Source organism: Phodopus roborovskii, unplaced genomic scaffold, assembly GCF_943737965.1.
Source record: "Phodopus roborovskii unplaced genomic scaffold, PHOROB, whole genome shotgun sequence".
NCBI classification, from domain to species: domain Eukaryota; kingdom Metazoa; phylum Chordata; class Mammalia; order Rodentia; family Cricetidae; genus Phodopus; species Phodopus roborovskii.
Window position 1 is genome coordinate 9,244,743 of NW_026126636.1, and position 23,587 is coordinate 9,268,329.

The window sequence follows — 23,587 nt, forward strand, 5'->3', positions numbered from 1 at the left end:
TGGGCAAAAATGTTGTTCAAGGTTGCATCGTGTGACTGAACCGAACCCCAGAGTGAAGGAGCACTCACAGCTACCATTTTCCGACAGTTGGCTCTTCTTGCAGTGGTGACAGAGGACGCCACGTGTGCCCAGGATTTTCAGCTCAGATCCACTTGTCAAAAACCTTCACAGGAGGGAAAGCAGACCCCCCCCAGAGAGGTTTGGTCCCTGGCACTAGGCCACACGCAGTTGGGAGGGCTGGGATCTGGGTTTGGGGCTGACACCCTTAAGCCACATGCTGGGTTCCGTTAGGTGAGTGTAAGCTAGGCAGCAGTGGGAAAGGAGGAAGGGGAGGGGACGGCAATTCCTGCGTGGATGCCAAGGGTCCCCTGCTGGCTGCAGTTAAATCTGCCTTCTATGGGCTGAGGGCAATGAGCTGCAGAGGCCTGGGTGGCGTTTCTGTTGGCCCGTCTCACTGCCTCCTTAGAGAAGAGCCCTCCACAGCTCACCTGGCCAAGGCAACTCTGTGACCCCAGTCCCTCGCTGGACAGAGAGGGTGCTCAGGTTCCTAGAGAGGTGGACTCGCTCGCCTGCCCTGAAGTAATCACCATCACCAGACTCCTTGTCAGAAAGTTGAGCAACTCAGCTGGTCCCAACACAAACTCAAGACATGGTTGATGAAATCCACTCAACATGTGTCTCTGCTGGCACATACGGCGCCTTCTGCACCATTGCACCATCCTCAGATGCTCTGACTGTTCTGGGCATGGAGCTGACCCTGCTTCGGCCAGTCCCTGCACAGATCTGTCTGTCCCAGGCTGGACATGGAGCTGACCCTGCTTCGGCCAGTCCCTGCACAGCACTATCTGTCCCAGGCTGGGATCTTAGGCTCCCTCTCTGCAGGGTGAAGCTTGGTTGTTGGCCTGTTTCTCCTGCCCTACTCCAGGCAAGTTCCCGGCCAGAGGATGCCTTCCCACAACCTGGCTGAGCAGAAGGTTGATCTGTTCATGGGTCCGTGAGACAGGGTCTAATCTCCATACAGCCACAGCTGGCCTGGCATGTGTGACCGTGTTGTCTCTTCAGAGCAGGGACTACAGATGCGGGCCATCTCGTCCGGCTTGAGATGCAAGTTTTGACAGGGAAGGGCTGTTCTTAGGTGGAGCGGGCAGCAGCAGGGTTTGGAAGCACTGTGTGAGGTCACAGCCCCGAAGGGCCTGAACATCACCTGAAGTGTATCCCAGTGCCCTTGTATGTCCTTCCTGTCTCTTTCTGGGTGATCAAGATCAAAGCCAGAACGTGGTGCGTCCTCCAGAGCAAAATTCTTCATATCCCTGGGTCTTTCTGTAGGAACTGTGGTCAAGTGTGTTGATAATACAGGGTGCAAAATTCTGTATGTTGGGGGCTGTAGAGATGGCCTGAGTTCAATTCCCAGCAACCACATGATGGCTCACAACCATCTTTAATGAGATCTGGTGCCCTTTTCTGGTCTGCAGGGAATACATGCAGGCAGGAAACTGTATACATAATAAATACATTAAAAAAAAAAAAAAAAGGCCCAGCAGCAGTGGTAATTCCACAAAAAAGTCAGATCAAAGAAAAGATAAGGACTTCCTATGTTCTGAAGACAATGCAGGGGCCACAGTAAACAGCCATGCTCTGCTATCACAGGACCAGCTGCTGCAAGGGAGCGTGCAGGCTTGTACCCAGGACTGCATCCAATACCGGCACAATTCCCCAGTGTGTTTGCAGAAAACATTCATTAGAAGGTGTTTGCTCAAAACAAACAAACAAACAAAGCCGGCATGGGGAGACAACCCGAGGGGAGTCTGGGGACCAAGGGCCACAGAGAGCCTGGGGGCTGGGACCTCCCAAACCGTGAGCTCTGCAGTGTGCCAGCTTAGGGGCCGAAGGCCTGGTGGGGCCTCAACCCTCACCAAGAGTCCGCAGGGCAAGAGAAAGGCTGGCTAAGGGCAAACATAGCATGTCACAGGACGGTCCTATTATTCCTTGTTAAAGTTTTATTTTATTTGATTTTTTTTTTTTTTTTTTTTTTTTTTTTTTTTTTGAGACAGGGTTTCTCTGTGTAACAGCCCTAGCTGTCCTGGAAGTCTCTCAGTAGGCCAGGAAAGCCTCAAAGAACCCCCCCCCCCAGGCTGGCATCAAAGGCATGTGCCACCACACCTGCCTTTGCTTGTTTGTTTGGGTTTGATACAGGGTCTCATGTACAAGCTGCTCTCAAGCTGCTTAGACAGCTGTGACCGGCCTGAATGCTAGATGCTCCTGTTCCCATCTCCTGATGGGATTACAGGCCAGGCCACCACACTTGACAATTCCACCTTTTCAACCTCAGACAGACATTGTGTGGCCAGTGACAAGGTCAGCTTCCTGTCCCTGCAGTGGGTGATGGGCCAGGGAAAGAATACTCCCACGGCAGATTCCTAACGACCATGTTTATTTCAACCATCAGATTCTTCCCGCAAAGAGCTCTCCATCCCATCCCCATCTCCAGGGAAGGCTCCCGGGACTGCTCTGTCTCCTGCTGTTTCGATGGGGATCTGGGAAGGGCTGCTCATCCCAGGCTGGGCAGGTCCCCATTTGAGGAGGGGCTGGCCTCAGACACCTCTCTTCTCTTCTGGGCGGGAGCTATGTCCCTGATCCCTCGGCCAGGCCTCTGTTGCTTGGCTCTCCCCTGCTGGAGGAAGGCTGTTCACCCTTTTTGCCCACAGGACAGGGCTCCTGCGAGCTCCCTCCTCAGCCTCAGGCCAGAAGGCGGCTGTACTCTGCCAGGGCAGAGGACTTCCTCACCCCGTCCCAGATGCGGGCTGCATAGTGGAACCTGTGGGTAGAGGGCTCAGTCAGGGTTGGAAACCGAGGACCAGAAAGTTCCAGAATACAAAGGAGCATCTCAGAGCCTGCGGAGATGGCGCCGCCCTGACAGTGGCCCTGCTTCCACGCCCTCTCCTGGAGAGGCTGGGGGGCTGGGCGCGGATGAAGGTCCAAGTCTCCACTCAGGGCTGGACTCTGGGGAAAGGTGTCTCCAATCCCTTCCAGCGCTGCGATGGACAACACAGCCCAACAGCAGCTGCACAGCCCAGGTCCTCGCCTCCCCTCAGGCCCTGGTTTACCCAGTGACAGGAACCTGAGCTCTGCCCGAAGCGCACAGTGAGAGGCACCCTGAGGCGCAAGCTCCCAACTCTTCAGTGAGTTAGGGAGGCTGCCAGGCCTACAACTCTCACATCCAACTCCCTCCCAGACAGAGAAGCTGGAGGCACAGCCCCTCTAGGGATGCTCGCAGAAGTCCCAGGGAGGGGCCAGGGAGGAGGGTGAGGCACAGTGCAGGGGAAGGAAGGAGGGAGACAGAGTGGCCCAATGGGAGCCAAGCGTAGCTCCTGTGAGGCTGGGCTCTCATGACCTTGACTAGATCTCCACGCCTACCTATGGTCACCGGCCCTTCACCCACCCGGCTTGTAAGTGGTATCATACCCTAAGTGTGTGACTTTGCTTTGTGACACTTTGAGCCTACATTTCTGTTTTTAAGATAGGGTCTCACTTTATAGACCAGGCGGATCTAGAACTCACTATGTAGCTTAAGCTGGCCTTGAACTCACAATGATCCTCTTGCCTCAGTCTCGGGTGTGCTGGGATTACAGGCATGGGCTTTTTTTCCCCAGAAAAACACCCTATACCAAGCCCGAGGCCCATGGGCTAGCCACACAGAATTGCTGGTCCTGGGAGGGTGGTACAGATGAGCAGGGCCCGGAAGGGCAGGGCTTACTGAGGTCCCTGCAAGAGCGCCCTCCAGGCTGCACTCAGTGGGCCCCGCAAATGCACCCCGAGCAACTCTTACCAGTTCTTCTCGGTGAGGATTGTGTGTGACAGCTGCGGCCGAGCCATGGACATCACCTGGCTGCGGAGCTTGCTAACCAAGGACTGGAAGCTGGGGTGGCCTCGGTACCCAGGCAGCAGGGAGAAGAGGGGACTGGAGCCAGGCCCTGGAACGGGGTGGGAGCCTCAGGCTCTGCCCCAGACCCGCAGCCAGCCAGAGCGCTCCCCCAGCCCCAGGGCCGGTTGTCTCCCCGAGGCCCTGGCAGATGTCAAGGGTGGCTGTACCTGCTCGAGGTGGGTTCTCACTCTCAGCCTCGCTGTCCATGAAGGGCACCAGGAACAAGTTGACCTCAGAGTCCAGAAAGTCGGGTGGCAGCCCCGGGAAGATGTTGCACTGCAGCATGGACAGCGTCCCTGGGGAACGGACACTTCAGCCTGCAGCCTGAGCTGTGGTCTCAGTGGCCACTGGCCCGGCTGGGAGGAGCCCGGGGTGCTCACCCTTGTAGCGCAGGTGGGAGTGTGCCATGAGCTGGTCAATCATCAGGTGCATCTGCCGCAACTTCCGGGGACAGAAGTCCTCCCTGCGCGCCTTGTTCTGCAGGAAGACTGGGTGGAAGGGTGCAGCTGTGATGCAGATGCGCTTGGCCTCGCCCTGTGCGCCTGTTCTGATGCAGAGCTAGACCCAGGCTTGACCCCAGGGTTAGACTGAGAGTGTGAGGATCCGAGAGGGAGCCCCGGAGACTCCCCTCTCCCAGTCCCAACAGTGCTCCCCAAGTCCTCTTGCCTGGCCACCCCTCTGGCCCCAGAGCAGCTCTCACCAAGGTGTGGGTAGTACTCAGTGCCCTCATCCGAGCCTGCAGAGCTGCTGGACTCGTGGCTGGGGGACGGGGTGGACGGCTTCACCATCTCTGCCGTTTGCAGGAACCTGCAGGTTTGGAGTGAGGGGCTGACAGCCATGCATGTGCACCCCCTTCCCACACCCTGGAGAGGATGCCCCTTGAGACTCTGATGGGAGCCATGTTCCTCATGCAACTCCAGAGTTAACACCAGCCCATGGGTACCAACCGGGTCAACTGTGCAGGGTCTGAATTCTCTCTATTATATATAGAAAGTTGGGTTTTATCAGAATGTATCTATAGTCCCAATCACTTGGGGTTTAAGTATGGGCTGCACAGTTACTAAGTCTACCAGCCCCCTCAAAAAATAAAAACAAAGCCCCACAACCCAACAAACCAATAATAAAACCAACCAACACCTCCCCGCCCCCCCAAAACCAGTTTCTGGATAGTTTTAGGTCCACAGGAAGTAGCGTGTCCATGCCCCTCTGTGCACAGCCTCCTCACCAGCAGAAAGAGCATGGTTGTCACCGTCTCCCAGGCCACCCGCACCTGGCCCTGGTACAGACACTCGAGCCTGGAGACAGGCACTGGGCAAGAAGTCCCCAGCAGAGCGGGATGGGGGTCACTGTGCTGGAAGCCCCTGTGCTGCGCTAGTTCACCCCATCCCCCGCCCTGCCCACCCCACCCCTGTCCGGTCCCCAGGCTTTGCCTCCTCTAGGCTGGCACATGGCTGGAACCACACCCTCTGCAGTCTTCCCACACTGGCTTCTTAACAATATGCATTTAAGGTTCCTCCGTTCCTTTGATGGCTTGACAGCTCGCTTCTTTCCAGCGCTGAATAACACCCCATTGTCTGGATGGACCCACTTCTTCATCCATTCACCTATTCAAAGGCACGCTGGCTGCTTCCAAGCGGCCATTATGAACAGAGGAGCTATAAATATCTGTGCACAGGTCTTTATGTGGATGTTTTCACTTTGGGCTGTTTTTCTAACACATTTTCCAAGTGTGGAGCAGTAAATAAAACAAACCCGTTATCTAATGGGGAAATGAGACCTGTTAAATACATGGGCATTCTCCTACATGTTTACCCCTGGTTGCAAGGGCCCACCTACAGACCCTGGCTTCACAACAAGGCTCTGCCGAGGGTCCCAGCAGAAACCGACCCCCCCACAGGAGCAGTCTGGTCCAGGTTCTTCACACCTCTGCGCCCAGAGCCTGGCACAGGCTCCTCAGTTCACGTGTATGAATGAACCCTGGTGGATGGTGGTAGGAGGGGGTGCTCCAGAATTATGTCACTCAGGTGTGACCACAACACCCTGCTTCCTCAAAACACTCCTACTGTCGGGAGACCCAGCACTCAGCCCCATCTCCAGAAAGCCAAGGGCAGCCCCTGCTGACCACGTGCCTCCTCTGCACCAGGCACTGGGCTGGATGCTGCGTGCTGCTCCAGGCGCTGAGCCACACTTACTCAGCCTGCAGAGAAGGGGAACTGAGGAGGTACACTCAACACAGCTGGGATTCACACCTCGGACACACCTAATTTTTGGGACCCTGGTTCTCCCGTCTGCCTGGGCCCAAAGTTGCTCAGGCACGACTCCTTCCCCATGGTGCACTTTCTTCCTGCTGCCCACGGGACAGACAGACGGTATGCATTCCTGCTGGAAACACAACTCCACAGTCTGAACAAGCCCAGCCCTGTGCACTCTGCACGAAGTGCTGGCAACCTGTACCGCGGGGGGTCATCAGAGCTGTCTGCCCCTTCAGAGTGGCAGGCGCCACGGTGGGGCTTGGGGAAAGGGAAGGAAGGACTGAGGCTGGCCTCACACCAGGAGGGCATCAGAGAAGATCAGCAGGCCAAGTACTTCTAACCAGGGACAGGGGCATGACGGGAGAGCCTTGGCAGTGAGCTGCAGGAGGGGTGGATAGCCGGATGCCTGGGGTGTCCCCCTGATGGAGTGCGGCCCTAGGCAGCACAGAAAGAGCTGTGTGCACCATGCTGAGCGAGGTGAGGTCTCTGGAAGGCGCATGCTTTACTGGGGAGTTGCACGGGCCTAGCCATCTTCATGAGTTCAGTTGTACCCGCTGGCTAAAGACCACCATGGCCAGGCTTGTTGACCACTGACTTCCCTCACAGGAGGCTTGTTGACCACTGACTTCCCTCACAGGAGGCTTGTTGACCACTGACTTCCCTCACAGGAGGCTTGTTGACCACTGACTTCCCTCACAGGAGGGTTGGGAGGGTCACGAGGCCCTCAGTCAAGCACTGTGCTACTCCTCCCAAGCAGCTGTTTGCAGCTCTGGCCTAACCGAACCTGTGTCAGGGAGAGGAAACAAGCATAAAGGCTGGAAAAGACTAGGGAGGAGGCCTGTCCTAGGAGAGACGGGGAAGCCATCATCCCTCAGCGTGCACACCATCCATCCCATGGGGCGGCTTTCAGGCCACCTGTGCTCCTGCTGTAAGCAGTCTAAGGAGTGACTGGCTTCCCTGACTGAACCTGGTGAAGGCTTGTCACCTTCCCTGACTGAACCTGGTGAAGGCCTTAGGAGGAGAGGAGACACGCATTACCTAGACCCCGCCGTGGAGAAGTCTGCGGGGGACCTGTGGGAACGACTGACTATGTCACAATATCCCCGGGCTGCCGAGCGGCCGTGAGGCCCTGGTGTCCTCTGTCTGTCCCTGTGTCAGCACTTACCTGTACAGACTGAGGTCCGTGAACCAGTCCTGCACGACAATCACCACGTGGCAGACGGTGAAGAGGAAGGCAGCTATCTGCAGTGACTGTGGGGAGGGCGAGGGAGGGGCAGACTCACAAACTGGTTCTTCTGCCCAGGAGCCAGCTCAGGGGGCAGCAGGAAGGGCTTCGGTGCATTCAGCCACTTTCTGTGAGGCCTGTGTCCTTACAGGCCAGCCCTAATGTGGCCGGACAGGAAGCAGCACCCCACCTTACGCAGAGGGGCATCAGACTGAGGGCGAGGGGTGGGAAGTGACAGCCTGAGGCCAGGTCTGGTCCTCAGCCCCGCAGGCCCACTCACCTGCATTTCCACATAGGTGTGAGGGAGGTTGTACTCTGGAGGCAATTTGCGGTCGTTATTGATGAGGTGGTCCAAGATGGATGGGCTCAGGATGGGCTGCAAGAAATGAACCCAGGGGGTTGAGGGCAGAGTTACCTGAGGCGTGTCTGAGAGGGCAGGCGAACCCCGCCCAAGGACAAAGTGAGGCCAGATGTATAGCAGGCTGTGCCTGACTAGCGCAGCCCTGGTCAGCAAACTGGGGCTAGCCACAGATGCCAAAGCAGAGCCAGCTTCCCCAGGCCTTTCTGAGCCAGCCTTGCTGCTGCCAAGCTCCTGGTGAGATATTTCACATAGCTTAAACGAGCCCTGCCCTCTTAAAGACCCTTTCTGTTGTTGGCTGTTTCGTGTGCTTCCACAGCATTGCTGGAATCATTACTTAGGTCACAAAAGATGAGTGTGAAACTTGGCGCAGATGCGTAGGTAAAAGGTACAGGGGCTAGTTAGCACACTGAACTTTTCTCAAAGTCATAGCTGCCTGAACTCGTCGTGAAATCACTCTGACAGGCAGTGGGATGGCGCTCAGCAGTGTGCGGGCCGTGCCGGAAGGTGCTCTCAGCCTGGCCTGGCACCCAGGGCCCAGGGTTTCCTGGAAACTGTTAGACAGCAGGTTTCCCTGGAAACTGTTAGACAGCAGGAGAACAGAACCTCTCCAAGAGGAAAACCAACGCTGGGCCAGGCCCAGCGTCCAAAGAGCTCCAGACTGGTGGGGACTGGGCACGGGCAGCAGCAATCCACACCACAGCGGAGGTGGCGAGGACAGCGGTGGCACCAGAGGCTGGAAATGTCCAAGCACATGTCCCACGGGAGTCTTTGGAAGGGCGGCACTGGCCAGGAAACAGACAAAAGCTTAGACTGTTCTAGCTTCCCCAATGCTAAGAGTTGAGAGAATCCAGCTCAGGTCTACCAGAGTCGGCGCTACCGTAAAACCTGACCGTCTAAACTCCGGGAAAGCTGCGTGACTCCCGCTTTCTGATTCTGGGGTGGGGGTGGGGGAGCAGAAACAGAAAAGGACCTGCGGAGGGCCTGGGGTGAGGAAGGCGCCGAAGGCCTCCCTCGGGGCACAGTGCCCGATGCCATGCTGAGGCACCTGGAGGAGGAGGAGCTGGGGGCTGCTGCCCGGATGTCCATGGAGGTCAGTCCCAAAGTCAGTGACAAGCCTGAACAAGTACCCGGTCTCAGGCTGGCTGAGCACTTTGCCTGGACCATTCCACAGACTCCTCTGAGGTGAAGGACAGGCTTGGGGCAGAGTTCAACTTCAAATCACAGCGCTGATAAGGTTGAAACTCAGGATCTGGACTGACACAGACCCCAGGCCACACTCTCACAGGAGGGCAAGGGCAGGGGGCGGGGGGGGGGGGGGAGGAGGGGCTGGGCTGGCACCTGCGTGTCTAGGAAGACAATCCGCTCCTGGGTAATGAAGAAGTCGATGCCGCTGGTCTGGTTGCCCCCGCGTTCCTTCATCTCAGCACTCTGAGCCCGGAAGACATACGCCCTGTCAGGAGGAACACGAGGGTACACGGGCAGTCGGGCTGTGCACCTCTCTTACAGACAATAACCCGACAAGTGGACACTGACGCTGAGGGCCTCTGTCAGCCCCCGGGCCTTCCATCACTTCCATTCGTGGCCTCGGCGGGGGAGTGACCACGCAGCTTCACTGCTACCCACAGGTGGTAGTCAGTGCAGCTAAGGGAGCCAGCAGACTCAAGCGTCCTACCCACAGGTAGTCAGCAGACTCAGCAGACTTGTGTGAGTTCCAGGCTACACAGTGAGGCTATCTCACAAAAAACAGTGGTGTGTATTTCTAATTCCAGCACTCACGGGCAAGGACAGGTGAGTCTCTATGAGCCAGCCCGGTCTCCACAGTGAAGACCCTGCTTCTTTACATGGAAACAATACTACCCAACCAAGGATGTCTAACCTTTGGTATTTATGGCACAAATATCGCCATCTACAAAGTTCACACTCAAGAACTGTGCAATCAGACCAGTGGTTAGCAGTGTGTACTCCTCTCCTAGAGGACCTGAGTTTGACTCCCAGCACACACATGAGAGGGCTCACAGGACAGGGCATGAGACGAGACAAAGCTCTGGCTCCGAAGACTTCCATCTAGCTCAACGATGCTCTGAAACCATGAGGATAAGGAAGGACAATGACGAGATGAGGTGTAGGGTCCGCCCTGAGGGAAAGGGCCATGCTCTGGGGAGCCAGCAAGAGGGGACAGGCAGGACATGTGTGTGAGGACGGATGGATGCTGACCAGGGACAGCACCAGGGGCTGGAGAGAGACAAGAACAGGCCAGGCGGAGGCAGGAGCATCAGCAGGCAGAGACACGCAGGCCTTTCTGCATGTGGCACAGGCAGGAGCTGGGGTTAGGGAGAATGAACCCAAGATGCCCCGAAGCAGGAGCGGTGAGTAGATTTTGGTTTGGAAAGATCGCCTTGCAGCTGTGAGCAAGGGCTGCAGGGAAGGAAAGGGATGGGCTCAGTGGACAGAGCATCATGGGCCTCCCGTGGCCTCTCAGACCTCTTCTCCTATGCCCTCTGCCCACCTTTTCTCTGCAGTGTCACTGAGACCCATGGCCCCCACTTGGCAAGTGTCCCTGAGCTACGGACCCCTCCCTGTTGGCTCTGCCCCAAGCCCTACGCCACAGGCTCTGCATCTGCACCCCATCCCCACTAGGACACTCTCTCCAGGGTCCAGTCTTCCTTCAGTGCTGGGTTTAAAACTGTAATCTGGCCTACTGGCAGAGCTTGTTTTGCTGACCTTGAACAAAGATGAGGCTGAGGATGACCTCCAATGCCCGATCCTGCTGCCTCCACCTCCTGAAAGCTGGAGCCACAGGCATGCACCGCATGCCTGGCTGCTCTCATCCTCCAACATGCCAAATGGCTCTAACATGCCAGATGGATTCTCTTTACAAACTCCCCAGAAAACAAGCCCACATGGCAGGCTGTGGCAGTCATGCGTATTGTAGAACACAGCACCAAGAACAGGGGCTGGCAATGCAAGGACCATTTGGCACACATTTGCTGAGCCGAGCGAAGGCACAGAGACTGGCAGGGAGCAGGGGCTGGGCAGGAAGGACGGGAGACAGGTTGTAGGTGAGGTGGATTCTCCAGGAGACAACAAAGAGGGCCAGAGCCTACCACATGCCATGAGGCAACAGGCTAAACCGCAAACTGAGCCACTGTTTGGACAGAGAGCACAGGGGCCTGTGGCTGCTGCTAAGAAGGGATGTGCAAAGGGGCAACAGCAGACTGAAGCAGCAGATGCACAGGACAGCTGTGGATGCAACTGAGCACAGGCACCTTTCAGCTCTAGGCTCAGGCAACGATGCGCCCCGACCTTTCTGGGCGCCGGCCAGGTCAACACCTGGTAGGAACTATGGGCCCTCTCCCTAGAGGAGAAACCAGAGGGATTGCGGGATAGAGCCAGCCTGGGCTACATAGGGAGACCCTGTCTTAAAGAAACAGAACACAACCCCCATTCCTAAACAAGATCCAACAATAGCAACAACAGAACCGTGTTGCACACGCGAGACTCCACACATACTGTGAAAGTCGCAGCTCCTAAGGCTGTGTGCGCGCTAAGGCACACTCTGCATGAAAGCCCAGCCCTAGTTTCGGGGACAACCTGGTCCTCTGTTCCTTACTGTGTCATCACAGTGCTAGACCATCTTATGTCAACTTGACACAGGCTGGAGTCATTTGCGAGGAGGGAACCTCAATTGAGAAAACGCTTCCGTAAGATCTGGCTGTAGGCAAGCCTGTAGAGCTTTTCTTAATTAGTGATTGAGAGGGGAGGGCCTAGACCATGGTGGCTGGTGTCAGCCCTGGGCTGGTGACCCTGGCTTCCCTACCCTGGTGTCAGATACCCTTCCTAAATCCCATTTATGTTCATCTCACGCCCCCTCACTGAAGAGCCACGTGCAGGCCAGGGAGCCCTCGTGCCTGACCCATCCCTGTGCAGAGGAACTTGACAGAGGAGGGCCAAGGCTAGCACAGAGCCCGTTCTTTCCTGTGCTATCTCACAGATCAATGGGCACCCTTGACTCCTGGGCTCTGAGCCAGCTGCTTCATCCTTCAGTAATACGCTCGAGGGGCTGGAGAGACAGCTCAGCAGTTCAGAACGCTGGCCGCTCTTCCAGAGGTCCCAGGTTCAATTCCCAGCACCCACACGGCAGCTCACACCTGTCTGTAAGCGCTTTTCCTGGAGATCTGAAGCCTTTTCCTGGCCTCCGGTGGACACCAAGCAGGCTAGCAGCACGTAGACATATATACAGGCGCAACACTCAAACTCACAAAAATAAAATAGAAAATATACTCGAGTAAGAGGAGAGCCTGAGGCAGCCGCCACCTTTCGAAAGCCTTGGTGACTGACTCATCCATAGCTGACCCACACTCACCCTCTTCCGGGAAGACAGCTCAGGGAGAGGAAGCCAGTTTGAAGCCTTTCAGTTACAATCCCAGCCCCTCCACCCCTGCCCAGTACCCCTCACCTCTGGTCTTCCTCTGGAGTGTTCGCCGACAGCAATGACATGACCATGGACTTGCCTGTCCCCTGGAGGCCTAGGACACCGACCACTAACACATCAGTCTGATCCAGCAGGTACTGGGAACAATGGAGAACATGAGCCTTAGGCAGGGGCAGCCAGGCCCCGCTGTGAGCTCACGGACCTCCCCCCCCCCAATAAGGGAACAATGGAGAACATGAGCCTTAGGCAGGGGCAGCCAGGCCCCGCTGTGAGCTCATGGACCTCCCCCCCCCCAATAAGGGAACAATGGAGAACATGAGCCTTAGGCAGGGGCAGCCAGGCCCCGCTGTGAGCTCACGGACCTCCCCCCCCCCCAAATAAGGGAACAATGGAGAACATGAGCCTTAGGCAGGGGCAGCCAGGCCCCGCTGTGAGCTCACGGACCTCCCCCCCCCCCAATAAACATGGTCAGATTCATATCTGAAAACCTCTAGACAGAAAAAACTAGAGAGGGAGGGGCTGAGGAGCAGTGGGAGGAGGGGGGAGACAGGACCACCTAAGTCAGGTGGGCCAGCCGCGCCTGCAGACGGAGTGTCTGCCCAGATCAGAGCAGCGGCTGTCAACACCTGACACCTGTGCCTCCAGGCACCAGCTTTGCTGATCTCTACCACCAGGGGGCGGAAGAACCTCTTCCAAAGGCCAACTGCCCTGCAGCCAGTTCCCCAGGATCACCAGAGGGACTTGGAAAAACACTTTGCACCCCAACCAGAGTTTAGCACCTAATTTAGCCAAACTACCCAAGACGGGTGTAGGCTGAGGTAGCGATCACACGTGGCTATTGTAACTCATCAGAGAGTCACAGTGTCAAGCACTCAGTGGCCCAGCAGAGGTGGAGGCTGTCATGCTAGGTAGTGCCAGCAGCTTTATCACTGCAGGAAGGGCCATGGTGGAGCCGGCGGGTAGGCCAGGTTCATACACAAGCCTGGCATGCTGCACTAACAGGCTCAGGCTAAATAAAGGGTGGGAAGGGCAGCCCTTCTAGAATCTGCTAAATGGTGTAAGTACCACCAGGGCAGAGGCACAGGGGCTGCTGGGAAGGAGCATGGGGCTGGACCCTGGAGGAGTGTGGGAGCGGATCAGGACCTTCCTCTGCTGTGCCCTGGCTCAGGGGTTCTGGTTATCAGGCAGCCCGTATGTCTAGCAAGAGACATCAGGCCACGTCAGGGTTTCCAGCTGCCCTGGTGTCACAGGCCTGCCATCCGAGCTACTTAAGAAACAGACAGTTCAAGAGTAGCCTGGGCAACTCGGTGAGATCCTGCTTCCAAACCAAAAGAGTTAAAAGCAGGCTGGGGCTGCAGCTCGGGAACAGAGAACTTGCTAGCGTGCAGGAGGCCCTGGGTCCAATCCCCACGGGCCCTCCCCAAACACCGGCAAACCCAGTCTTTGAACCACGGCCCCCCAAGTTGGATGAAATTCGGGTCTGACTGATGGGAACTCCTCGAAGGCCCTGAGGGCTGTTCTGGAGGGGCGTGGACAGGGTGTGGGACCCAGGGAGGCCATACCTCAATGGCGCTGTCACACCAATTCATCTGGTCGTCCACCAGCTTGATGCTGTGCTTCATGCGCTCCGGGGGCAGGAGCTTGGCCTGGCCCACCACAGCTGCATGGAAAGAGGAGACGGGACAGTGAGGGTCTGCTGGGCCGCAGCTGGTCCCCGCCCCGCCCCGCCCCGCCCCGTCTGAGGGTTCGCTCACGGTCCATGGCAGTTGGGGCAGCGGTGCCCATGCCGCGGTTCTGGATCTGGTACACGGGCTGCGTGGGTCTCTGCCCCTCCTTCTCTCCTTTGGGTGGCGCAGGGGCTGTGGGGGGTGGGGGGGCAGTTCCCTCAGGGGTGGCAGCCCCTGTTCCGGCCACGGGCCCCTTCCCCTCCTCGCGTGGCTTCATAAGCACAATGGGTTTCTCCAGTGGGGCCGGGGCTGGTGGGGCAGCGGGGGCTGTGGTTGGTGGCGGCTGCTTTGACTGTGGAAGTGAGAAGGTGGCAGGCCACTGGGGAGACCCCCGCACCCCTCTCCCTGCCCCCCACCCCACCACATCCCCAGTGCTCACCCGCTCTGCTGGGGGCTTTGAGAGGATGATGGGGGTTTTCTGCATGACGTTAGTGCTAGGGTCTTCGCTGCCATCCTGGGGAGAAGGAATGCAGCTGTTACCCCAGACAGCCTCCATGACGCCACCCCACCCTACCCAGGTACTGGTACCACTCCCGTGAGACAGCGCTGGACAGAGGAGCCAGCTCTGAACCCGGTCACCTGTCTCCAGAGTGACACCCTCATCACTCCCAGCAGCTTCCTCTGCTGGACCAGCCCAAGGGAAGGAGGGCAGGCCTGCAGCTTTGCAGTGGGGTGGGGACCCAACGAAGGTCCACACACACTCCGACCTGGCCACTGTGGGAGTGGGCAGGAGCTCCACCCACACAGAACTAGGACAGGACAGGGAAACAGCCTCTGGTTGCCCAGCGGGAGACCTGATACACGGCAGGTGCCCGCTCTGGGAGAGCCACTGGGACCCTTACTACCCTGACTGCCAACCCTTGGCCCTGCCCCTTCCTGTGCACCACCCTCTTCTGCCTCCTGATCACCCCCAGGCTAGAGGCAAGGTTGGAGCTTCGGGCCTGCTCCTGCCTGAGGTCACTCTGGACCCTCCCTGGGCCTGTTCCAGCCCAATGCTGCCGGCTCACAGGCTCACTGGAAGCCAGGATGACCCAGAGTGCTTTGGCAAGCACAGCTCTAAGAGCTAACACTCCTGGGGGAGAGCACACACCAGCAGAATGGCAGGAAGGCTCTACGGTCAGACGGGCAAGGCTGGCGGTACACAGGCTCAGGGAGCAGCCCCGCCTGAGGCAGAGGTAAGGTTTGCAGCGGCTTCTCCAGGGACTACGGCTGACAAGCTGTGGGGAGGCCGGGGCATTCCCCCAAGGGCTAGGCATGATGCAGACAGTCCACGGGGCCACAGGGCGCCTGCAAAGCAGGAGGTGCTGGTGGGCCACTCAACCTTAGAGGAGCTGGCGTCAGCTCTGGCTCTGGTGCAGTTCCTCTGGGATACCCGTCATGCCCGTGGGTCTGAGCCCCACCTCCTCTCCACTCCCCTTTCTGCTGCAGCTTTACCAGCCGCCACACAGGCCACCTCAAGACCCCTGCACACACGCCATCCCGCCTGCAATGCTCTCCATCTAGGGTTTGGAGTGGCTTGTCCCTTCACCTCCTTCAGGCTCCAACTCAAAGTCACCTCTCGGCGCAGGAGATACGGCTCAACGGTTAAGAGCACTTGCTGCTCTTCCAAAGGACCCGAGTTCAGTTCCCAGCACCCACGTCAACTCCCGCTCCTGAGGATCCTGAGGCTCTGATGCCTCCCAGGGTGCCTGCACTCGTGTGAACACCCCCTGTTAGAACGCTTATAAAAATAAGCTTTAAAAAAGACAAAAACAAAAAACAAAGCAAAACCAGACACCTGTCAAAGGTCTTCTCCCCAAGGGCAGTTGTGGGTCCTGCCCCCCCAGACTGAGCCTGGCCTGTGGCAGGAGCTCAACCAAACTAGAGCCATTGGATCCCTGCACGCCATCTTTGGTTTCACTCACCCGTCTCTCTCTTTCCCAGGGTGCAATGTAGTCTCTCTCCCGGCCTCCAGGCCCAGAGAGGTTCTGGGGGCCACTGGAGCCCGGCTCCTTCCACCGCCGCCGCCGCTCTATCCCGTAGAGCCCAGGCTGACTGTGTCCAGACTCTGACATGGTCACCTGGAGGGGACAAGGAGAGTTTAGCACAAAGAGTCCCCTCTCTCCGTGGGGCACAGGTGACTGCATGAAGGCTCTTCCTTATAAAAGGAAGCTCTGGGACAGGCGAGACGGCTCAGTGGGCAAAGGCGCTTGCCACCAACACTGATGACCTGAGTTCAATCCCCAGGACCCACAGGGAGGAGAGAACCGACTGATCCCACACACCCATTTACTAAAGCTCTCCACAGTCACCTGTATTAGCTCTCAGGCCTCTGGCCTGTCCTTGGGATCCTGACAGGGTTCGCCCTCAGCTGCAGCCACTAAGAGCACCACCTGTGCACATTCACTACGTTCCCTTTTAAAGGGCCCTGCCCACCTGGCCCTCCCTCTTCTCTGCCTGTCTCTCTTTCCTTCTCTCTGTCTGTCTCTCTTTGCCTCTCTCTTCGGCTGCTCCAGTCCCAGGAGACTGGTCTCCCCTCCCACCTCCTCCCTTTTCCCATTCACTTTCCCCCAATAGAAAACCCCTCCACCCAGGCTCAGTCCAATGGCATCGTTCTCTGGAACGACTTTTTAAAATTACAACTCATTACACTCACCCACCCACTCTTAGAAATAAATCCTAACAAAAATAACGAAACCAAAACCCACAAAGAAACCAGAGGCTGGGGAGATGGCCCAGCAGTGAAGAGTGCATACCGCCCTTGCAGAGGACCCAAGTCCTATTCCCAGCACTCGCGCTGGTCAGCTCACAATCACTCCAAACTGCAGCTCCAGGGCACACGCCCTCTTCTGGCTCCCTTGGGTACTGCACTCACGTGCACAAAACCACACACATATACACCCTCAGAACCACCAAAGGGGCGCTCTGTGGCTGAGGCAGCAGCTGCTGCCAGTGGCCCATATCTGTCCTGACCTCTTCCGTTTGGTGAGGTTAACACATAACAATCCAGACCACACTCCTCAGATTTCCTTTTTTTTTTTTTTCAATTAGGTGTGGTAACAGAAGCATGGTTTGGGAATATTCAGAAACTTCCCTTTAATCCCAGCACTAGGGAGGCAGAGGCAGGTGGATCTCTGTGAGTCGATCGAGGCCAGCCTGGTCTACAGAGTGAGTTCCAGGACAGCCAGGGCTACACGGAGAGAGCCTGTCTAGAAAAGTAAATAAACAGACAGGTACATCCATGTCTTTTGCCTCTTCCTCTTGGCTAAAAAGAATGCGAGTGTGCAGGCTGGAGCTCAGGCAGCCTGATCTCCAAGGCAACTTAATGGCAAGCATGGTAAAGTAAGAGACCCGCGATGGCAATCCCATAGCACCCTAACGCCGACTACCCCTGAAGGCAGTGAGAAACAAAAGCATTCACAGCTACTGAAATGTTCCAACACAAACACAACCTACAGGAGCAGAGTCACACAAAATCGGGATGGTCTCCTTCCCAACACGCAACAAGTCAGTTTCTTACAAACAGTAATAGAATCTCAAGTTGAAGGACTCCTGACCACCCATGTATGTGTGTGTGGTGATGGCGGGGGTGGGGCTGGCTCCCACAGGTCCCTCTAGGTTCCCGTGCACTTACGTTTACGCTCTGCTGCTCAGAGCCTCCCTCACTCTCAACTTCACAGGTCTTTCCAGTGTCTCATCTTCAAGATGTTCTGGAACCTAAGGCCATGAGACCCACTCGGCACCACTAGGGTTATCTGTTTCCAGGTCCCAAGATGTGTGTGTGGGGGGGTTCCTTGGGGTCTTTACAATGGAATGTGTTCTCAGGACAGCCCTGAGTCCTCAACTGCCCACGGGGCGGTATGGGATGGCCCTGAGTCCTCAACTGCCCACGGGGCGGTATGGGATGGCCCTGCTCTAGCTCAAGTGGTCCGTTTCCAAACACACAATCTTACCTGGCCTCAACCAATTCACAGAGTGGCTATGGGGGACAGGGGACAGGGCGGCTCTTAGGACCTACACTCACAGTGTCTGGCTCTTACACTGTGTTCCTTCAAAACCTTCCTCATGTGCACCTCAGGCCTCCATGACATCAAGAGGTTCCTGTGGAACACTCTAGAACTGAGGGGACAGCCGTGCTAGCCAAGCAGGGGCTTGTCTTAGTCCCTGGTGGCCTGTCCCCAGCCGCAAACTGGACTGACTGGAGAGGGGAAGGGCTGATAACATGCTTAGGGGAATGACGCAGGGCCTAAATGACTGTTTACAGTCTGTGGGCCTCTCCCCACAACCTGGGACTCCTTCCTCCCTGCAATTAACTGTCCATTCCCCTATGATTCTCAACCCCCCCCCCCCCCCCGTGCTTAAGTGTCCGTCCCTACCCCCACAGGGGTCCTGTCCGCACAATGAAGTATCTGTTTACCATGACTACCCCCGTTTCAGGCAAGAAAGCGTCCATTTGCGAAGAGCTCTGGAATCAGTATTTGAGCGTACTTAACAGCTCCTGTGGGGAGCAATCCAGAACCTAAGCAGCCATCCACCCGCAATCTGGGACCTCTAATGCTGCTCCCAGAGTCCTCTGGGAGAGCTCTCCACAAACTACTAAGCTAATGTCACTTGTTTATTTACTGGGCTCCGACGGTGACGTCACAGAAATGAAGTCTAGTCTGCACGTCCTCAGGGTGGGGGCTTCCTGAATTTCCTCTGCATGCCTGTGTCTGTGTGTATGCGTGAAGGCCAGGTGTCAATCTCAGGTGTAGTTTCTTAGGTGCCATCCACTTCCTTTCAAATAACTGTGTCTGTGCAGGCAGACGCATGCCCGCTGGGAGGATTCAGGCAGCCGGCCTACCCCTGCCACCTGCTTTATTATCATAACACGCACCCTGTTGCATATGTGGAGGCCAGGTGACAACTTCTGAGAGACCATTTTCTCTTTCTAACACTCAAGGTCCCGGAGATGGGAATCAGCCCTCTGGCTTTTACCTGATGAGCCCTCTGGTCAGCCCCACTTTGCTTTTAAGACAGGGCATCTCAATGGAACCCAGAGCTTATCGATCAGGCTATACTGGCTGGCCAAAGAGTCCCACAAACCTGCCTGTCTCCACCTCCCCAGCACTGGGATCACAAATCCATGCCACCACACCCCACTTTCCATGTGGTCGTTGGGGCTCAAACTCGGGTCCTCATGCTTCACAGGCTGAGCCATACGGCCTGCCACTCCTCAACCGCCTCAGTTATCAAGGATCTCTCCCAGAGAATCTTCCAGAATTGCCAAGATGCTTTGCAAAATATTCCTAGAGACCCCCAATCCCTAACTGTTCTAATGCCTTTTCTCTTGAGGCACGACACATTCCAGAACTTTATAATAATCTCCAGCCCCCCCTCCTCTCCTCTCCCTCTGGAACACGGTCTTGTCTGTGTAGCTCAGGCTGGCCCCAAACCCATGGCAATCCTGCCTGTGGCTCCCCACTGCTGGGGTTACAGCGTGAGCCCAGCCCTACGAACCCATTTTAGTCAGTGCTCCCTAGTCCTTAAAATTATTTATCCCTCCTATAGTCACACATGAAAAGCCCCCAAACCCACGCATACACTCCGGGGAAGGCAACCCTAGTACGTAAAGCGTGTGTAGGGCTTCTATGGGAGTATTTCCAGAAACTTCCTCCTGACGCTACCAGGAGTGACACTTTACAGGAGCTACCGTTTCCCTGAATTTATTTGTACCTCCAGCTAACGTCAGGCGTCCCTAATCCAAGACCTCCTGGCTCCCACTGACGCGGGCCGGCGGCCCAGCGACCTTTTAACGGCAGGGCGGGGCGGGGCTTGAGCACGCCCCACCCCTCAAGCCCCGCCCCCGCCGGCGCGCAGGCTCGCGGGCCTCCCCCCCCGCCCCTTACCTAAGGCGACTGCTGATTGGCTGCCGGGGCGCGGCGCGCGCTCGGAGTGACGGCAGTGTAGCGTGGGCGGGGAAGGTCTCCCACAGCCCCCTGCCGAGTAAATGGTGCCGGAAGGTCACGAGCGTGAGAGAGAGGCCGAGAGAGCGGGTGCCGGCTGCTCCGGAACAGGCCCCGGCGTCCCGGAAGCGCCCAGAAGAGGAAGAAGAGGAGGCCAGAGCGCGGTCCAGCAAGCCGGGCCCGGGCTGGTGGCTCTGCGCATGCGCCACGGGCTGGGCGGGCGCGCGCGCTAGGCCGAGCATGCGTAAATGGAGGTTCCTAGCCTCAGTGCGCGTGCGGGTTACGGAGGGGGCGGGAGCATTGTCCCTGTGGGCGGGCAGCTCCGGAGACCTCTAGTTCGAATCCCGGGTGTTCAGTAGTGTTGGCGGACCGGGCAGGATGCGGCGGAAGGGAGCCGTTCCGGTGTTCTGAGCTGAGCGAGCGTGCGAATACAGGACAGACTCATCAGGCTGCAAGGCGCGATCTTGAAGGACGTCCAGGCAGGGCCCAGCTCAGCCAAGGCAGCAAGAACACGTAGACTTTTCCAGGCCATGTTTTATTTTGGAGAGCAAGTCTCACTAAATTGCCCTTGAACTCACTCCACAAGAGGCCGCCACAGGCAGGCACTACACTGATGTGGGGCACAGACATGCGTGCAGACGAAGCACACATAACACATTAAAAGAAAACGAAATAGAGGACACTGATGTCACACTCTGGCCTCCATGTGCACTCGCGCGTGTGTGAGTGCGCTCATCTGTGTACACACCCCACGAAGCGTGCAGGGAGTGTGCCAGGCTTTGCTTCCCCTGACATCTGTCTCTCGATACAGCCCCCTCCCTCATTTAACAGGTGCCGGACGACGAAAGAGAGGAATGGTGGTTAGGGAGCATCAGATCCCGGCTGCCCTGTGAGATTGGGAAGCACAGTCAGCCCATCAGAGGTGTGCCGCCACACCCACGCGTTTCTGAGAGGATGGGGTGCAGAGACGTGGGCGGGAAGGCTGCATGTTGGCCTGGGCTTCCATCTCCTGAATGTCTCCTTTTTCCTTGTGGAAACTGAAAGTGGACTTGGCCCTTCTCTTTCAAGGCTCCCATGACTTCCTTTTTAAAGCCAAACTGTGGAACAGTTTGCATACTTTGTGTTGGTACATGGACTAAACTGAGAGGTGCTCTGACGTCATCCGCAGGTCAACAGGTTTCCTGAGTGCTGTAAACCCGAGGAAGGATTATCTAATCAGGGGCTAACATCTTTGTCACTCATGTGTGGCCTTTTAGAATTTAAAATGCTGAACCAAAACAAAGGAATATAATCCTTGTAAAGGGCTTAGCAAGGGACACAAGCTCGTAGAGTCTGTGTAGCCCGGGCTGACTTTGAACTCTGTGTGTAGCCAAGGATGACCATAAACCCTCATCTTCTTGCCTCCACCTCCCAAGGACTATAGGCACAGGCCACCATGCATGGCCTCCACCTCCCAAGGACTATAGGCACAGGCCACCATGCATGGCCAGGAGGCAGCTTTCAAAGGATCAGGGAAGGAGACTTAATCCTTGCAACAGGACAGTTGGAACACTTCACGAACGATTTACTACAGCTCTGGCCTGTATACTTTTACACCAAAACATTGTATGTGGGCTGGCCAGATAGTCCGTCCAGGAAAGGTTCCTACTGCTAGACCTGATGACCTGAATTCAATCCTCGAGACCAGCATGATAGAAAGAGAATGAAGTTCCAAAAATTGTCCTCTGCCTTCCATGTGAACGCATGGCACACGCCTGTGCACATGCATGTACATAAACACACATAGACAGACAGATGCAATAGAATTCATTGCCCATCATACATGTTCAATTCTTATTTATTAATTTTACAAAAGAAAATAAAACTCAAAGAAAAGAGGGGATTGAGAGCTTTAGTCAGAGACCGGCAGACCCAAGGAAGTTGCTTTAGGGATGAGGGGGTGATGCCTGAACAAAGGCATCAAGGGGTAAGGAAAGGAGTCTTCGGGAAGGTTCACAACACCCTGAGGGGGGAGTGGGCCTAGGGCAGGAAGGAACAAACTCGGTGGGTTCCACCCCCTCCCCACCTCCCTCAACTGCATCTGACAGCAGGTGTGGGCGAGGGGTTCCCAGCATGCAAGGAGGCAGGAGCTGCGCGCCCTCTAGCTAGGGTTCCCACAAGGTCATTTGCTGGCAGGAGCACCTCACAGATGGGCTCTGCCTCAAGACTGCCCCCACACCAGCCGCAGCCACCCCGTCCTGTAGCAGTCAGGGTCAGGGAATGGCGGGCAGCAGTTTCTCAAGAAGGATGGAGAGGCAGAGGGCCAGGTGTGAGAGAGGCATGGCCAGTTATCCTGAAGTTCTCAGAAAGCTTGTTGCTCTGGTTTGCTTTTGTCGTTTGCTGGCTCACTATGCAACCCAGACCTGCCCTCAAACTGAGGCCAGTGCTCCAAACTCAGCCTCCTGAGAGCTGGGATTTCAGATGTGCGCCACCATGCCTTTAAAAGTATTTTCCTTACATTTATGTATTTACTGTGGGGGGCGGGGCGGGGTCAGAGGACAAGGTTCAGGTTCTTATCTTCCAACAGGTGGGACCCTGGGACTTGAACTAAGAGCTTCAGGCTTGGCAGCAAGGGCCTTTACCTGCTGAGCCATCTTGCCAGCCTCTGCCTTTGGGTTTCTAATGGGGCTGCATTACATAGGCATACCTGATGACCTCATTGGCTGTTTGCTGATCAAAGTGTCCTTCAGCCTCTGACCTGTCCTTGAGAGTTGGGGATTGGAGCAACAAGGCGGGGGGGGGGGGGGACCACTTAGGAACGGAGTGCAAGCTTTCTCTTTCAAAAATTCTTACTACATTTGTGTATTGATTACATAGGCATGGGGTGGGGGATGTGGAATAGGGGTGGGGTATGAATGTGTGTACCGTGTTATACATGTGGAGTTCAGGGGGTAACAGGGTACAACGTCAAGAATCATTTTCTCCCTTCCATCCTGTGAGTTCCAGGGACAGAACTCACATCATCGTGCTTGGCGGCAAGCGCCTGCTGAGATGTCGCTCACCCCCACAGATACCATATTTCTAAGTCATGGTAAAGGCTTATAACTTCCAGGTGCAGTAAGAAATGGCTGGCACGAAGCCTAGCTCGTTATGATGTGTTATTATTATTATTATTAATAAAGATATTCCCCTAGTGAACCAACAAACCTCCCAGTGGTAAGAGACACATGTGAGTCAGGACTGACTGGGGGGCGTGGGGGCAGGGACGGAACGACACATGAACACAGGGACAGACCGACTTGGGAATGCCTTTCGCTCTCTCAACTGTGTGATGAGTATCGAGGCCGCAGGATTGCTGAAAACTTGGGTGCTTTGAGGAGAAAGGTCTGCAGTGCTGCCAAGTGCAGGCAAGGCGTGCAGAAGCTGCAGGACCTGCCCGGGCAGGGAACCCCTAGATGACCAGCGAAGGTAGGGGTGCTGATGGACGGGCATGAAGGGTGGAGAGCTGGAGGGTATTTGGAAAGTGCAGCAGAGGGTAGAGCTGGAGTAAGAGGAAGTATGACTCAGGGGTGACAGCCCGTTATCTCAGGGATCGATCCGGCCACACGATGATTGCAGATAATAGACACATGGGGAATGCATGGAGTTTGCTGAAAGAAACTCAGGAGTTCTCTTGACAAGAATCTAGGTGCCAAGGCAGAGCATATGTTAATTAGCATGAGTTAGCTCTTCTGTACTTGCATGCATATGCTAAAAGCCCCACAA

At 56.3% G+C, this 23,587-nt stretch overlaps 1 protein-coding gene across 2 annotated transcripts; it reads right to left on the bottom strand.

Moving 5' to 3' along the window:
- Positions 1-2,451: 2,451 nt before the first annotated feature.
- Positions 2,452-20,036, bottom strand: Smg9 (SMG9 nonsense mediated mRNA decay factor). Of its 2 annotated transcripts, XM_051207202.1 has the most exons (14): positions 19,787-20,036; positions 15,824-15,979; positions 14,299-14,373; positions 13,947-14,211; positions 13,755-13,852; positions 12,217-12,329; positions 9,099-9,210; positions 7,680-7,775; positions 7,340-7,425; positions 4,623-4,729; positions 4,303-4,410; positions 4,090-4,218; positions 3,827-3,971; positions 2,452-2,815 (listed from the first exon to the last, which is right to left on the bottom strand). In XM_051207202.1, the coding sequence occupies exons 2-14, from the start codon at positions 15,971-15,973 to the stop codon at positions 2,737-2,739; spliced, it is 1,563 nt and encodes a 520-aa protein (XP_051063159.1). In that variant the 5' UTR covers positions 15,974-15,979; positions 19,787-20,036; the 3' UTR covers positions 2,452-2,736. The 2 variants fall into 2 exon arrangements, with proteins under 2 accessions (XP_051063159.1, XP_051063160.1); XM_051207203.1 differs by lacking the exon at positions 14,299-14,373.
- Positions 20,037-23,587: the final 3,551 nt, after the last annotated feature.

Bases quoted from the DNA above. Each gene is read 5' to 3' on its own strand.
- Smg9 (XM_051207202.1), bottom strand. From the start codon at position 15,973: ATGTCAGAGTCTGGACACAGTCAGCCTGGGCTCTACGGGATAGAGCGG. The intron at 4,411-4,622 runs GTGAGAGCTGCT...CCTTCCACCCAG, and splicing joins TGAGTACTACCCACACCTTG to TCTTCCTGCAGAACAAGGCG. The intron at 4,219-4,302 runs GTGAGCACCCCG...TCCGTTCCCCAG, and splicing joins CTCCCACCTGCGCTACAAGG to GGACGCTGTCCATGCTGCAG.